Source organism: Cebus imitator, unplaced genomic scaffold (genome assembly GCF_001604975.1).
Source record: "Cebus imitator isolate Cc_AM_T3 unplaced genomic scaffold, Cebus_imitator-1.0 Scaffold54, whole genome shotgun sequence".
Lineage (NCBI taxonomy): Eukaryota > Metazoa > Chordata > Mammalia > Primates > Cebidae > Cebus > Cebus imitator.
The window spans coordinates 6,565,375-6,580,500 of NW_016107369.1; the positions used below are offsets into that span (position 1 = coordinate 6,565,375).

General features: G+C 51.5%; 1 protein-coding gene and 1 long non-coding RNA gene across 5 annotated transcripts in view; both read left to right on the forward strand.

Moving 5' to 3' along the window:
- DPF3 (double PHD fingers 3) overlaps positions 1-8,347 on the forward strand; it is a 288,551-nt gene extending 280,204 nt beyond the window's left edge. For 3 of the 4 annotated variants that reach the window (XM_017528735.2, XM_037738565.1, XM_037738567.1), the window contains 2 exons: positions 3,296-3,377; positions 3,905-8,347. In XM_017528735.2, coding sequence (XP_017384224.1) covers positions 3,296-3,377; positions 3,905-3,975 — 153 coding nt within the window. In that variant the 3' untranslated portion in view covers positions 3,976-8,347. The remainder of the gene's footprint in view (positions 1-3,295; positions 3,378-3,904) is intronic. The other variant, XM_037738566.1, reaches the window with a different exon arrangement.
- Positions 8,348-8,391: 44 nt separating this feature from the next.
- Positions 8,392-14,609, forward strand: LOC119471262. The gene is made up of 2 exons (XR_005200302.1): positions 8,392-8,928; positions 13,969-14,609. It is a non-coding gene; the product is annotated as an uncharacterized LOC119471262 (long non-coding RNA).
- Positions 14,610-15,126: the final 517 nt, after the last annotated feature.

The window sequence follows — 15,126 nt, forward strand, 5'->3', positions numbered from 1 at the left end:
ATATTACTATTTAAATTCTGTTTTATGACAGCGTAAAATATTTATTGGTTGGTTCTAAAATAAACTTATAAAGAAACATTATGTCAAAAGAAATCTAGCTTCTCAACTTACCTCTTCCACACTATTCCCTCAATCTATAGGGTTACCTATAGGTAACCATTAAAAAAATATGGTTTGGGTTTCCATTTTGTTTAAATGTAAAAATGTGTGTGTATATATGTCCATAAAAAATGGTAACAAATATACATGTTTTCTCTATCTTGCTTGTTTTCACTGAATATCTTAGAGATTACTCTGAAGAATTATATAGACATATTCTTCATTCCTTCCTAAAGCTGCATAACATTTATAGCCTATCCAACCAGTCTCTTACTAATGGACATTTGGGTTGATGCTGGTTTTGGGCTTTACGGATAGTGTTAACATAGAGGTATTTTTCGGTATTGATTTGGCAGGGCCTTCGAGGAGTCAGGGTGAGGTTGCTGGGGCGCTAGGGTTCCTCTCACATGGTCAGGGATTTACCCTGGATATCCCAGAACGGGATTCCCATTCTACTGGAACTGTAGTAATAGGTGAATCCTGGTTCCCGGATACTTGGTAGTAAGAAGTACTAAAATTGTGTTTGTCATGAGAGTTAGCATGAGCTGGGGGTTCTTGGTGATGGAGGAGAAGAGAATATGGTGCTAGACAATGATCCTGCCCATGCAAAATGCACTCAAACTCTCAGATGCCTAGTTTTCCTTTGGGAAATTGTAATCCAGGATATTCTACCTTCTTGTATTTCCCATGTCAGGGCTATGGTAGGGTTATTACTGTTTTTAAGGCATTAATCACACTGTTTCTGACAAGTCCTGTCTGTTTTCTGTCCCCATCCTAACTCGCTTCTCCTTGTATTATCCTTAAATCAAATTGTCCTATAGCTTATGCTGGCTCTGCAATAATGACCTTTTTTGACATAAACTACAGTGTGCTTGTCTTCATCCTACCTCTCTGACTGTTCCTTCTCAGTCCTTTTCTCTGCCTGTCCTGTAAAGTTGGTGTACCCAAGTGTCTATTCTTGGCCTTCGTCTCAGTAAACTCTTTTGGGTCCCTGATCTTTCAGAGAATTCAGTGAAAACTACGGAATTACTTTTTCCATAGAAAAACATATATTTTTACCTATGTACAAAATTGTGTGTATCATTTCAAGGGGTTCATGGACACTCCTCTCTGAAGACAAGTTCAAAGACACTTGCTCTCACACACCCTGGGCTTCCTCTCCGAGGACCTTCATTTGCCATCTAATTACAATGACCCCCAAACCCATATCTCATGCCCAGACTTCTCTCCTGTTCTCTTCAACAGCCTCCAGGTCATCCCCATCTGTAGGACATGTCTATAACTGAGGTTGCCCTCTCCCTCCCATGAGTCTGCTCTTCCTCCCATGTCCCAGTGGGTGGCTGCATCATCTAGCTTGCCGACCAGGCCACAACCCAGAGGGCATCCTCGGCCTCTTTCCTGTCACTCTCCCCATTTAATTAATGATGCTTAAATGGGGGCAAGACCCATTTCTCTCTCCCATGCCACAGTTGTAATTCAGGCCACCATCATCATGCACCTGGATAGCAACAGCAGCTTCCTAACTGGTGTCCCGGCCTCTTGAATGAACCTCTCCCCTGCTGGGTTATCTACTCTTACATAGCAGCTAGTAAGATCTTTCTAAACTGCAATCTGATGATATCACTCCCCTGTGATAACTCTTCAAAAGCTCTCCCATTGCCCCACTGACAAGCTTTAGCATGAGAAAAAAGTCCTCATTGCTTGCTCCCTGGGGATTCCAACTGCTATATCTCATTTTATCCAGGATTTCTGCACTGGTGGGAGCCAAGGTGAGATTTGATACAAAACTTTATCTTACAAAAGTCTCATAAGCCATCCAAACAGGTTCAGCAATCACCAAATAGAACAGGGCTGAAACGAGAGGGTGGGGCCAGATCACAGTTTCTGAGCAGCTCCTGTGTGCAAGGAAGTCACTGCAGTGGATGCAGTGATGAGGAAAACAAGGTTTTGCCCCGAGGGCCTTATAATCCATAAAGGGAATAAAGGGTGGAAAAAAGAGGCAGGTTCCAAATGAACTATTCAAGAAAACAAACGTGTGGATGTCTTCTTTTTTTGAGACAGAGTCTTACTCTGTTGCCCAGGCTGGAGTGCAGTGTTGTGATCCAGGTTCACTGCAACCTCTGCCTCCCAGGTTCAAGAGATTCTCCTGCCTCAGCCTCCTGAGTAGCTGGAATTACAGGTGTACTCCACCACGCCAGGCCAACTGTAATATTAGTAGAGACAGGGTTTCACCATGTTGGCCAGGCTGGTCTCGAACTCCTGATCTCAAGTGATCCACCCACCTCCCTAAGCGCTGGGATTACAGGCGTGAGCCACAGTGAGCGGCCAAGAAAACAAATGTGTATAGATGTCTACCACATGCCAGGCATGTAACATAAAGGAAAATGCAATTAAATGTCACAGAAAGGGAAGGTACCATGGGGCTGCAAGAGCAAAGAGAACTTCCAGTTGAGGTAGATGAGCAAGGTCTTCATGGAAGAGAAGTGCCTGAAGAAGACTCACTTGAAGAGCAGGCAGGGGATGGACATGCAGAGAAAAGGTCAGGGCCTGGGAGAGCCTCCAGGCAGATGTAGCCACAGGTGCAAAGATATGGCCTGTGTCCTTTGAAGTTAACGCACAACCCTGGGGGGCCCTGCTCTCACCTGGGCTCCAGCCTCCAGACAGTGAGACAGCTTCTGGAAGCCAAGGGATGGCACTACTTGCATTTTTCTACATTCTAATAAAACCCTGAAGAGGTTCTGAGGTTCATCCCAGCACAAGTGTTGACCATTTCACAGATGACGAGAATGGAGTCCAGAAGAATTCAATTAAGATTTTCAAATATATAGTCATAGGGGATAGAGACATTTTCTGCCCTTTGGAAGCAGAGCTATTGGCTTTGGAAATTCAGAAGAGTAAGGGATCCCTTTAAATTTGGATATGAGGAGGTAGTCAAGGAAGGCTTCTTGGAAGAGGTACGAGTTGAGCAGAACCCTAAAATGGGGGTAGGATTTACATAGGTTGAGAGGCAGAGGGGGAAACCCCAGGTGTGGGAAAAGCACAGGCGTGTTCAGGCGACAGTGAGGACTCCTAGTGGGGCCTGGAAAGGGGCATCCATCGAGGCTGATGTGGAAATAAGGCTGATCAGTAAGTGGGGGCCAGAAATTGGCCTTAAATAATGGAATCTCTCCTCTGTGCTTGCCCTGTGTTCCACCAGGACCAGCTACTCTTCTGCGATGACTGTGACCGTGGCTATCACATGTACTGTTTAAATCCCCCGGTGGCTGAGCCCCCAGAAGGTAATGACGATGAGGCCAACAGTCACACCAGCAACAATACTACCCGTAGCACTTACTGAGCCCTCCCTGTGGCATAGGCCTTGTGCTAAAGGCTTTACATGTCCTTGTCTTGTCTCATTTAATCATCACAACCCTACGAGGTAGGTACACGACTGCCATTTTACAGATGAGGAAACTGAGGCACAGTCCCAGCAGCTGAAATTTCATCTTGAGGGCCAAGGAAGTTTTTCCCAGACATGCAGTGGTGAGGACGGGGAGGTGTGAGCTTCTGGGGGACCTGGCACGGGCCCGGCGACGTTAGTTGGAGCATGACCAGGGAGTGAGGGTCCTGATCAAAGCTGAGCCCATCTCCTCTGCGCACCTGCTTTCTGCTGAGCCACAGACGCTGCCATGTTTTCAGGCCTGAGATTTGGTTTCTGCATGACGAAAGTCCAAAGAAAACAGGGTTTACAAGAAGTTAGGGCCACTGGGGTGGGGCCCCAGAGTCAGGAGAGGGGCTGCTACTCAAGCCATCTCATTTCTTGCAGGAAGCTGGAGCTGCCACTTATGCTGGGAACTGCTCAAAGAGAAAGCCTCAGCCTTTGGCTGCCAGGCCTAGGGCTCCAGGTCACAGAACGTGACTTGCTGCTGGAGAGGCTAAAGCAGAGCCCAGTTCAAACCAGAAGGCGCCCTCCTCCCACATGTCCAGACAGACCGACCATAAGGAAAAGAAATAGTCCCAGAGGGGCACGGACACATGGAACCAAGAGGGTGCGGCATCTCCCAGCCTCCCCCAAGACTTGGGGTACTGCGGCCAGCACCTCATCTCCACCGGAAGGAAGCTGCACTCTGGAAGAACACCCCAGCCCCAGCCCTGCAGAACCCTCTCACTGTCACCCCAGCACCGAGGCCCTCTCCTTGCTTCCCAGTTTAAGGGAAGCCATTTCATGACCAGCCACCCATCACTTGTGTGTAGTGTGGTGTTTTTTATCTGTTGTGTTCCAAGAAGTCTTCGCACAGCCTCCGTCCCCCACCAGCTTAGGCTCTTCAACCTGAAACTCTCAGCAGAGGAACAAAGGGCTGTGGCGAAGCTGTCGTTTATGGCAAGCCTCACTGGAAACTTCTAGACTCGGAGACTTGAAACCCCTTCTTGTTCCTTGGAGTCTGTGGAGACAGAGAGTTGCCTTCTAGAATGCGGCGGTGGCGTCCACAGCCAGCCTGGTCTCGATCCACTGCGTTAAGTTACTAGATGGGGGTGGGGAGGGAGGGAGAGGTACAGAGACATGGAGGAAACGTAGCAGAAGTGGTGCCAGGGCCCCGCCATAGCCAGTCAGTGTTTGCTATCCATCGGGAGAGACTTTGCAAGAGGCCAGGCTGGTTCCTTGACCTTCAGAGCTGGGGCATCCTCTAGGTGAGACCAGCCAAAGTCTATGGACAGAGGAAGATGGTCAAGCCTCTGCCTCTCAGCCCACCTGAGCCTGGAGACCTGGTTTAGCTTCCCCTGGTGGGACTCAGGAACCAGGAAGGGGAGGGAAGCCTGCCCAATCATGTGTCCGAACGCTGGATACAGAGGGCTGCAGCTTTGAGAAACCTTCAGTATTGATCCGGCACTCTGAATTCCTTTTCCCAAGTAATTTCTTCCTTCCATGTGGTGTATGTTTACTATTGTCTACTGAGCCCTGACTGGGAATTTTAGGGTGGGGGAGAGATGATTGTTATCTAAACAAATAATTAGGGTGAGGTGGTCATGATTCACCACCAGGGTGGCCACGTTTTAGAACCCGCAGTGCGAGGGCTGCTGTTGTCTCCTGAGCTCGCCAATACGTGCAGGACTCTCGCTTTCAAAAAATTGTGTCTAGAAGAAAGAGGTGGGGAGGCTGAGCTTCTGAGAACTCTGTGCGTTGGAAGACAGCCCCGAGGGTTGCAGCGGATCGGACTGACTTTGAATCGCAGCAGCAGTGCAATCACTGACATATTTCTGGAAAAATCATTTGCCCAAAGGGCAGGTCTCAGTGAGTGGGACCCTTGCGCATGCCTGGTTTCTCTGAAATCAGCTCCATCTCAGTGGTCCAGCTGCTTACAACAAAGGCCCAGGTTATTTTTAGTTCTTCATCTCCTGAAGAAGCTCCCAGAGACTCTGGCTAGTTGGGCCACTTCTGCTGCAGCATTTGTGCTGTCCCTCGGCAGGAGTGCTGCTCTCCAGGCTAATTGCTCTTGGCCAGTGGACCCAGGGCAGCCTGGCATGGAGCCAAGCAGTGTGGGTCTCCCCTACGCCTCTGCAGAGTGACCTGTGGCAAGAGATGGGGGTCACTCTCCTGCAGGGCTCTGTGGTCTCAGAGTGAATCACACACATACATAATGGTCTCATTTAAAGGGCCCCTGTCTTGATGGAAGTTTTGTCTTCCTCAGAAGTAATTTCATTCCGCCTGCTGGTCGGTGAGCTTGTCTGGATCCTGAAGGCACAGGAAGGGATAGGGAGGGTGACATTACATCAGAGGGGCACATTTTCTCTCCTGACTACTCCAGCTCTCTCTCTTCCCACAAAACCCAAAGCAGGCTGTCTCCAAAGGCTAATGATGGGTTTTGAGAGTCATTTTAATTTAAATTTAGAAAAAAAAATTCCCCAAATATTCCCAAATGACACAATAGCTTAAAAGTTTAAAAAGCAAGTCTGAAACCCCAAATTGTGGCTCCACGACTTGACAGGTCCTCTTCGGACTATGTGCAAATTTGTTTTCCACAGAAGTGCAGGTGATGGGGCAGCCCCGTTCTCTCTCAGCCCCACGTCTGCTCTGCCCACACAAGGTGAGCCTGAGCCATGTCTCCAGGCCAAGGCAGGGCACTGGGACTTGCCTGCAGTGGTGAGGGTCAGGGCTCTGGAGCGACATTAGGAGGGCCCCAGAGTTCCCCACTCAGCTTCATTACTCCCTGCAGAATGGGCCCAATCCCTTCACCTTTGGAGGCCTCAGTTTCCCCATCTGGAAAGCAGGGATAACAATGCCAACTGGTGGGCTGGCATTGTCAGGGTCCTGCAAGCAGACAAAAGCCTCCACGGCCACAGTGATCGTCTCTGTGTTGGAAAGAAGACGGCATTGGTCAACTTTAAATTGGTCTCTTTTTTTTTGAACCCCAGAGAATGAGCTAGAATTGTAGGATGCATGTGAAGGATCGGGGTTTTTGTGTTGCCTCTGCCATTGAGTAGCTGTGTGACGTTGGGCGAGTCACCAAATCTCCCTGAACCTCAGTTTGCCCACCTGGAAAATGGAGATTGTAACCCTTGCCTTGCCTATGCCAGAGTGACATTGGGAGTCTTAAGCATCATGTTACGTCAACAACCACTGCAGAAACTTGCTTGTCTGGGAAGACCTCAACATGTTTTCCATGTCCACTTTCTTGTGTGCATTAGCCAGTGTTAGATGTCTTCTCGGTATCTCCCTTGTGACCAAAGGGGGTTTCTATTGCCAGGGCCGGGCTGCCCATGGTCAGGGTCCTGGCAAAAGCTGTGACCAAGGACATCACGACTTGCATGGGCTGTGGGGTGGGGGTGAGGGATGTACCATGGGGTTGGGGACTTAAAAATGAAGATGCTTAGGATATTCCCTTCTGTAAGATCAATGCAGTTTAGAAGGGAAAGGTGACTTCTAGAGAGGGCTGTGATTCATTTCAGTTCATGGGTAATGCTCACTTTCGGACCCCACTGCCTCTTTCTAGCTGACTGACCTTGGGCCAATGACTTTACCTCTCTGAGCCTCATCTCCCACATCTGTAAGGTGGGGAAATGTGGCCTATCCAGCGTGGTCTTTACAGGTATTCGAGGTGACGTTGGTAAAGATCCTGGCGTGGGTCTGGCATGATGACGGTTTCCACTCTATGGTAGCTATTGTCATTTTCTGCAGAGGCCACCAAATGGAGATAATGATGCGGTTGTCACCCAGCTCAAATTCCGGGAACAGCCAGGAGACCTTTTCTGGGCTTCACCCCCTCTGTGTTGTGGCTCCAGCAGACCAGAGAGGTGAGGCTGCAGGATCCAAGCCGGAAGTGGAAACCCTGTTTCCTGTTGGCATTTTTGAAACCCTGCTTTTTGGAACTGTAGCAAATCCAGCGTGGGCAACATTATGTGGAAATAGAAACAGGGCTCCTGCTAGGAGAGTGACATTCTGGCTTTCCTTCAGAACCCTTCACTGACTCATCACCCGTGAAGCAGAAGCCATCAGGTCCCAAGGCTCCCCGGCTACTATCCCTGCCCCAGGGCGAGGTAGGAAGCCCAGGCAGGCTGAGCCCAGCCAACTGGAAGCAGGGAAGAGCCCATGGGTGGGTGGAAGGGAGGGAAGGAGGCCGGATTCCTTCAGAGCTGGGGAAGATAGTAGGTTTTGCAGCTGGGGGAGGGCTTGGGTTTCACAGCGGTGGTTTCATGATACCCTGGAGGCTTACACACTCACGGTGCATTTTTGTCGTCGTGCTTTGAATACAGCTCATTCCCTTTCAACCCTCCGCTTAAAAAGTTCCGATGTTTTAAGGAAGAAAAATGAGATGATTGTGATTACTTTTCCTTTGGGGGGCAAGGCGAGGAGACCTGAGCTCTTTTGTGCCGCTGAAGAAAGATTGCTGGCAACCTCAGGCCTCAGGACTCAAAGAAGAGGGGCTGCTATCTCCTCTGGGTCTGTGTGTGAGGGAGTGGTGGGGGGTGCGTTGTGCTGTCCTTGGCCCAGGGCGGGCCCTGAGGACCACATCCCTGCCCCCCAGGCTGGGTTTTAGCCTGTTGTGGAAGTGCTGGGACAGGAACAGCCCCTTCTCTCACTCACCAGCTACCCTCCCTGGCCCTTCTTAAGGGGGGTTCCAATGTCACAGCCTGAAGGAGAAGTTGGCTCTGGCCAGAGCCATGCTCACACTCCCATGGAAGATGCCATGAGTCCCAGGCCTGGCTCTTTGCAGCAGTGGTGACTTGGTGTCCCTTTTAGCAGGCTCCTACCATGGGGAGGGAGGGAGACAGAAGGGGCTGGGGAAGGGAGGGGGGTTATTTGGGAGGGGTGAGGATCTCTGGGGGAACAAGGCAGGGAGCTGGATGTCCTTAGGGAAAAATCCTGGAGCTAAGGAGTGGGAGGGTATCAGGTGGGTGTGATTGTAACCTTTTTTTTTTTTTTCCTCTGGCCTGTGATCCTGGGCAACAGATCATTTACTTGCTAAAAAAGGTCAAATCTCTGCCCAATTCTGGGCACAGATTCAGCTCCCTGTCTCTTGAGGCCACCGGTTGGTTGTGTGGGGTTTCAGGGATGCTTCTGAGGGCAAAGCAGGCCCCTCATCCAGCTGGGGAGAGACGGAGACGTCAGTGAGGGAGGGCTAGATCGTACCTGCAGCCCTGGGGAGTGAAGCCTTTCCAGGCACTGCTACCAGAGGGCTCAGGCCCCTCAAGCCCAGGACACCAGTAGCTGAGAAGGGAAGCGGAGGCCTGGCCAGCCCTGCTCCTCTGCTCCTCTGCTCCCCTGCAAAGTGGACAGAGCTCCTCCACTCCCTGCTGTGTGTTACCCTTTCTGAAATCTTACTCCCATCTCCAAAGCCTGCTTTTGGATACCAGGTGAAGGGGAAGGATAGCGGTGGTGGGGGACAGATATTTTACTTTGTCTCAGGCCTATGATTCTCCCTACCTGATCCCCACCTTGCCGTAGAGTCTAACTGATCTGTGGTGAGAAGGTGGGCTCCACAGCTGTCCGCGGGTTGGGGCTTCCTCCTCCATTTTTGAGTGTTCCCAGGGTTTTGGAGTCTGTTTATGATTCTCTGCCAGAGACCACGGTGGCCCCCAGCCCTGACTGTGGAAACAGCAGGACAGATGGCCTTCGGGCAGCTGGCGGAGGGGCTTGGAGAGCTGGGAACCCCTTTCTCAGGAGGCTGGAGACCTTTGCTCTGAGTGGACAGCTGAGAGGCAGGCAGGGGGAAGGAGGGGAGAGGAAGCTGTGGGTGCTGCCTGCTGGGCACCCGGGCTGTGGGAGGACGGACAGCCTCCCAGGCAGACCGAGTGGGAGCTGGCTTGGAGCCTCTGAGCAGCTGTCCCCCAGGGAGGCCTGGCTGTGCGGCGGGCGCCCCCTCCATGTGCGCAGCCCAGGCACTTGAAGAGAGGCCCAAAGGAAGTACCACCAGGAAACTTGAGGAGGAGGGGTCTGGGCTTGCCAGTTTCCTACCAGGGGGTTTTCCAGAAGGAACAGGGAACTCCCTGCATGAAGGCAAAGTTTTGGAAGTGAGTGGGATCCTGGAAAGGCTCTCTCTCTCTGGGTTCCGAGTGTGCCCTGGCTGTGAGGGGTTCCTGAGGGGACTCCCTAGGGCCCTTGGTTCCAGCTTCCATTCCCGCTCCTTCTCTTTCTCTGCTCCAGTGCTGGCCTCAGATCGCAGGGCAGGTGGCCTTGAGAGAGTGCCCTTCCACAGTGTCCCCCTCTTGGCCCCACCAAGAGAAGGAAGTATTTTGCTGATGGCGACATTTCCCAGGGCAGGCCAGAGGAAGGCAGGAACCAGGACTGGCAGGCAGCCAGAACCCTCTCGGACACAGATATAATTACTCATCATGACCTCTAGCCCAGGCAGCGAGCAAAACGGCCCTGCCGGCTGGCACCAACCCTGTCTAGCAAATAAACGCGGCTGTGGGGGTACGGGAGGGCAGGTCAGTGGCCCCGTAGGAAACGGGAGAGGCCCATGAGCCCAGCAACACAACCTTACAGGCCCCCAGGTTAGATTTTCACTCACTGCCTCCCGCTTGCTCATTGGCTCGCCTCCCTGCATCTCTGTTACTCGTTTCAATGTTATGAATATTGATGATGAGAACAGGGATGCCCGCATGCATGTGCGCGCGCACACACACACCCTGCTTAATGAACTCAAGGGAAACTTTGATGTTGCTCCAGGACAAGAGGGAGAGCGGGGGCTGCCAGGCAAGGTGCATCTTTCCTGAAGTCTTCTCCAGTCCCGCTCCCCCAGTCTCAGCTCTGGCACAACCACAGGGGTTGCAAAGGGAGCCTTGTGCTTGGAAGCCACTGGCTCCATGACCTCTCTCCTTCTCTTCCCTTCATTCACCTATGTGTCTTTTTGGGAGAGACATTTGACAATAGTTGGAGGCTTGAAAAGTCTCAATTCTGCTATCAAAGGGATGCAAAGCTTTCATGGCTATAATTGGGGTTGTGGGTTTTATGGACTTGGTTTGCCCTTCCACATCTACTCCCCACTGAGACCTTGATTCTCACCCTGCCCTCTCCCTTCCCTGCACTGCTTCCTCCCTTCCCTCTGCCATGCTAGATGCTAAGGAGTGGGCTGGAGGTGGGAAGTGGGAAGCAACAGTGGCATAAAGGAAAAAGAAAATAGACCCCGTGCACATTTTCAACATGTAGTTGAAGAGGCCTAAATTAGGTACTAGAAAAAAAAGGAAAGAAACATTGCCTGATATGTGAGCGAGAGAATGAAAATATAGAACGATTATCTCAGAGCAGAGGAGGTGGGGAGCAGGTGGCGGGAGAGAGGCGGGGTAGGTAGGCAGGGCGTCCCTGGCTCACCAATGCAACTGGTCCACATGGCATTTGGGAAAGCAGACGGGTCATGCTTTTGCAATGAATTTGGTCAGTTGCTTAGGGGGCATCTGACTAAAGGGGAACAGAGTCCATCGGAATTGTCCCCCACTCATCTGCCGTGTTTGCCCACTCTTGGGGGTTTTCCTCTGAAGGAAAACGAACCCATCTTTTGCCTGCCATGAGTCATTGCAGGGCAGGTTGTTACTGGCTAATTTAAAACCCCTGGCAGAGCATCGACTATGTGCAGGGCAATGCTCTAGGTCCTGTAGGGGCTGGAAAATAAACCACATCCTGGCCTAGACTTCAAGTTGCTTTTCAGCCATAAAATTAAACTCTGCCAAGGAATCATGACTGCAGGTCAAGTCCCGTGCCACCACGGAAGGTGTATGTATATGTAGGTTTCTCTGTTGAGTATGCGTGGTCATCAGTAGAAGAGAAGCAGGTAGAAGTATCCAGTGATTTCTACCCTGTGGAGGTTGGGGGTTAGGGGGAAGAAAACAGATGACTTCAGCCTAGTTGCTTTAATCTGCGAGCACTAGATGCCCTTGGATAATGGTGTCCTCGGCACTAAAACTGGTGAACTGAAGAAGGCGCTTGGGCTGGAGCATTGGGCAGTCAGTGCCCCCAGTGCTGCTTGTGGGGTCCTGGGCTGGAAGGCAGACAGGTGCAACTGGCAGCACCTGATCATAGGCAGAAAACGTCTGCCACAATGGTCTTCTCTGTGCTAGAGAAAGCAGAGAGGGGGAGTGGTGGGGTGGGGGAGCTTCATGCGCAGACTGGGCACACTCCACCAGACCCCAGCAAGGTCAGCTGCACCATGCCTGCGTCTGGCACTGCAGGTGTGCGCAGGGATGAAGAGAGGTTTTCAGCAAACCTTCCATGTGCACCTTTGGCCAGGTGCTTCTCAGATCCTAGCTTCATGCTGCCTTAGACTCTCTGTTGTTTGTGTTGACAGCATCAGGAAGAAACCATTTGTTTCGGCTTTCCTTTTCTCCGCACGTGTCACAGCCAGGTTTCAGCTTTGAGTTATTCCCTGAAGAAGCCACGCCAAGCTGGCTTTCAAGCACAATGCCTGGGCTTGGGGGAAGGCATGTATCTGTCCATGTGTGGATGTCGACTCAGAGCTGTAGCTCCTCTGTGGGGGTGGCCTGAGGGAAGGCTCCTATGGGGCCCTGGGCGGCACATGGCTCCCGGGGTGGGAGTGGGAATTCTGGTGACATCTGTGGAGGTAGTCAGGGACACAGGCTTGGCTGTGAGTCTGGTTTTAAAGTGCTTAAGAGCTTGAAAAGCATGCTGGGGTCTGATCACTCACCTACCTGAAAGTCGGTGAGCAAGGCTCCTCTGAATGGCCCTGCTGGTGGAAGGGGTGAGGCAAAGGCCTCTGACTTGGACCCTATGCAGATCAGACTGGCAGCACTGCCCCCAGGCAGCCAGCAGTGGACCCTGAGCCCTCAGGTCCCCAGCTCCTCAAGGGACGAACCTGGGAGCCCGAGAGCCTGTGGCTGAGCTCTGAGAAGGCCCCATCTCCCACCTGCCCTAGAGTGCGTTCTCAGGCTGAGCACACGGTCTGATCTGGCACCTTCCAGGCCTGATGCTATGCTGTCTGTGTCACACGGTCGATTTACAAAAGCCAGAACTAGTCCTCAACCAGGTCGGCTCCCCCTTGCCAATTGGGCTCAGGCTGAGGGCAATTTTAAAGCCCAGTTTCTCTCTTAGACAGCCAAGAAATGGAGCATCTCTGCTAAGAAGTCAAAAGAAATTGGTTTTCTTCTTCTCGCTGCTGAACCCCCCTGTGTCTCTTTCAGGGACAAGCTGGTCCAATGGCTTTGGTGAGGACACCTTCATTTATAAACGCTGGGATTCCTCTGATGGGTTTTGGTGGTGGCTCCTGCAGTAGGAAGGACAACGAGGTCCCTGAGAAGGAGCCACCTACCCTCTGCTCCACGAGGAAGCTCGGGCCTGCACAGGCTCACCAGGCCTTGGATGCCCTCTGGTTGAGTCAGAGAGCATGAGGACTTGCAGAAGGGGTGTGTGTAGTCCTCATTGCCCTGTCTCAGCTGGTGAATAGAGACCTTGGGCATCTCACAGCCTTAGGAAGGTACTGCCCCTCCATCGCTTTAGACTGCATTTGGAAAGGGAGCCCTGGAAATGCACTGAGATCTCCAGAAGATCTCAGGCTGTCTTCTCACGGGTTAAAGACTCTGAGCCCCTGACGTTGATGCTCAGCTTCAGAAAGTGGCCTTCCGTGTGTCATGTGGCAACTAGGGTTCCATGGGAGAGTTTGCCCTAGATCTGGGTCGCAGTGTCTAAGACACACGTCCTGGGCAACCCCAGCCCAGCCTCCCTAGGATAAACAGAGGTGGGGCTGGCACATTTTGAAAACCACTGAGCTCACTGTCTCTCCACTTGGAAAGCCCAACTCTAATCCGAAATCACTGCTGTCAAAGTCCTATATATCCTTCAAGGTTCTGCTCCAACGCACCTACTCATGAAGCCCTTCTATAGATGATCTCCCTTCCTGTTGCTGCCTCCATTAATCTCTCTAGACCTGCAGTTATGAAGCAAACCTGGGGTCACTTCTTCCAGGTGTGGGCACCAGAGAGGGAAACCATTGCAACATTTTATCCCCATCACTCCAAATTGCTTTCTTGTCTCTTTTACTCCACTCCCACAACTCCTGAGACTCTCAGTCATCAAAAAATGACCAAGAGAGTTGTTCTCCAGCGACAGAAATGCCTGTGAAAGAGTTTCCCTTTCTGCTCCTTGAACGCCCTCCCCCCGATCCGTGGGACCCAGTGCTGCATTGCCTCTTGCTGATGAGTTTTTGCCTTGGGCTGCTTGGGTACTTCAGACCAGGACTGAGGTTGACACAGCTTTCATGAGGTTACAGAAAAGGGCTACAGATTTGGGAAGTTGTGTGTAACGGTCATAAGACGTTATTTCCATTTGGCTCACTCTGGCTTCTCTGAAAAGCAATTACAGCCACAGACAAACAAAAAGCCCCGCCTCCCACCCCACCAGCTGTCCCCCTCCTTCTGCCGTGATGTGGTTTGGTTCTCTCTCTGTAGGTGTGTGTGCCGTCCCGGTCCTCTGTCCTCTGGGGATGCGCCTTTCCCACGTGTGTCAGGTTCCCACTCTTTTGTGGCTCCTAACGTGAAGTGCCGTGATGTTTCTGGCCTGTCTAAGGGATGTATCAAGATTGCTCAGTGTTTCAGTGCTGGAGATGAGGCTGTGCCACGTCTCTCACTGTCCTAAGGGGACACGCCGCTTCTGTGACTTCCCAGAGAGCTGGCAAATTGTGACAGTCTCCAGGAGGATCTACACATTGGAAGCAGCCCACACCTGATGTGGACTCGCTGACCTGGACTTGCTCTTCATGCAGAAGACTGGTGGCCCATGTACCAGGACCACCCTACCTCTCTCGCTGCCTTTTCTCCTGTCCTGACGGGGTTCTGGGAGGGGAACCTGTAGCTGATGAGAGAAGAATGATGTGGGGATCGAGCAGCCTTCATCTTTGGGACCCTTCAATATCTCAGCCCCACTGTGGAACCCTCGCACGTTCACAAAGACTGTCACAAGCCCCCATCCCTTCCTTGCTGTGGTTAGTATCTTGTTCTGTGATTGGTTAGCAATGTTGACTACCCATGTAGTGAATATTTTGTCTGCAATTTAGAGAATGTGTAAACAAATAAAAGGCTTTAAACATCTTGGAAACTCTTATTTTCCGTGGTTGAGCTCTCTAAGAAAGTTAACTATCCAAGAAGGCTCTCTGTTTCAGTGTTGGAGATGAGGCTGTGCCACATCTCCCACTGACCTAAGGGGCCACGCTGGTTCTGTGACTTCCAAGAGAGCTGGCAGATTGTGACAGTCTCCAGGGGGATCTACAGATTGGAAGAAGCCCACACCTGATGTGGACTCGCTGACCCGGGACTCATTCGCCATTCAGAAGACCAACATTTAAGACATCAATTGAAATGTAGAGATTCTGTGGGGGTAGAGCCCTTTTGTGTTGGGGTGTGCAGTGAGACTGCATTGTGTGTGTGTGTGTGTGTGTGAGAGAGAGAGAGAGAGAGAGAGAGAGAGAGAGAGAGAAAGAGAGAGAGAAACACATGCATGGGCATCAGGCTCCAGAGAAACACTAATGCTTTCACGATTGCAAGGAGACTCCAGGAACAACAAATTCCAGGTCTCAGTTGATCCCTGGTGATGGACTTCTGACCATGTCA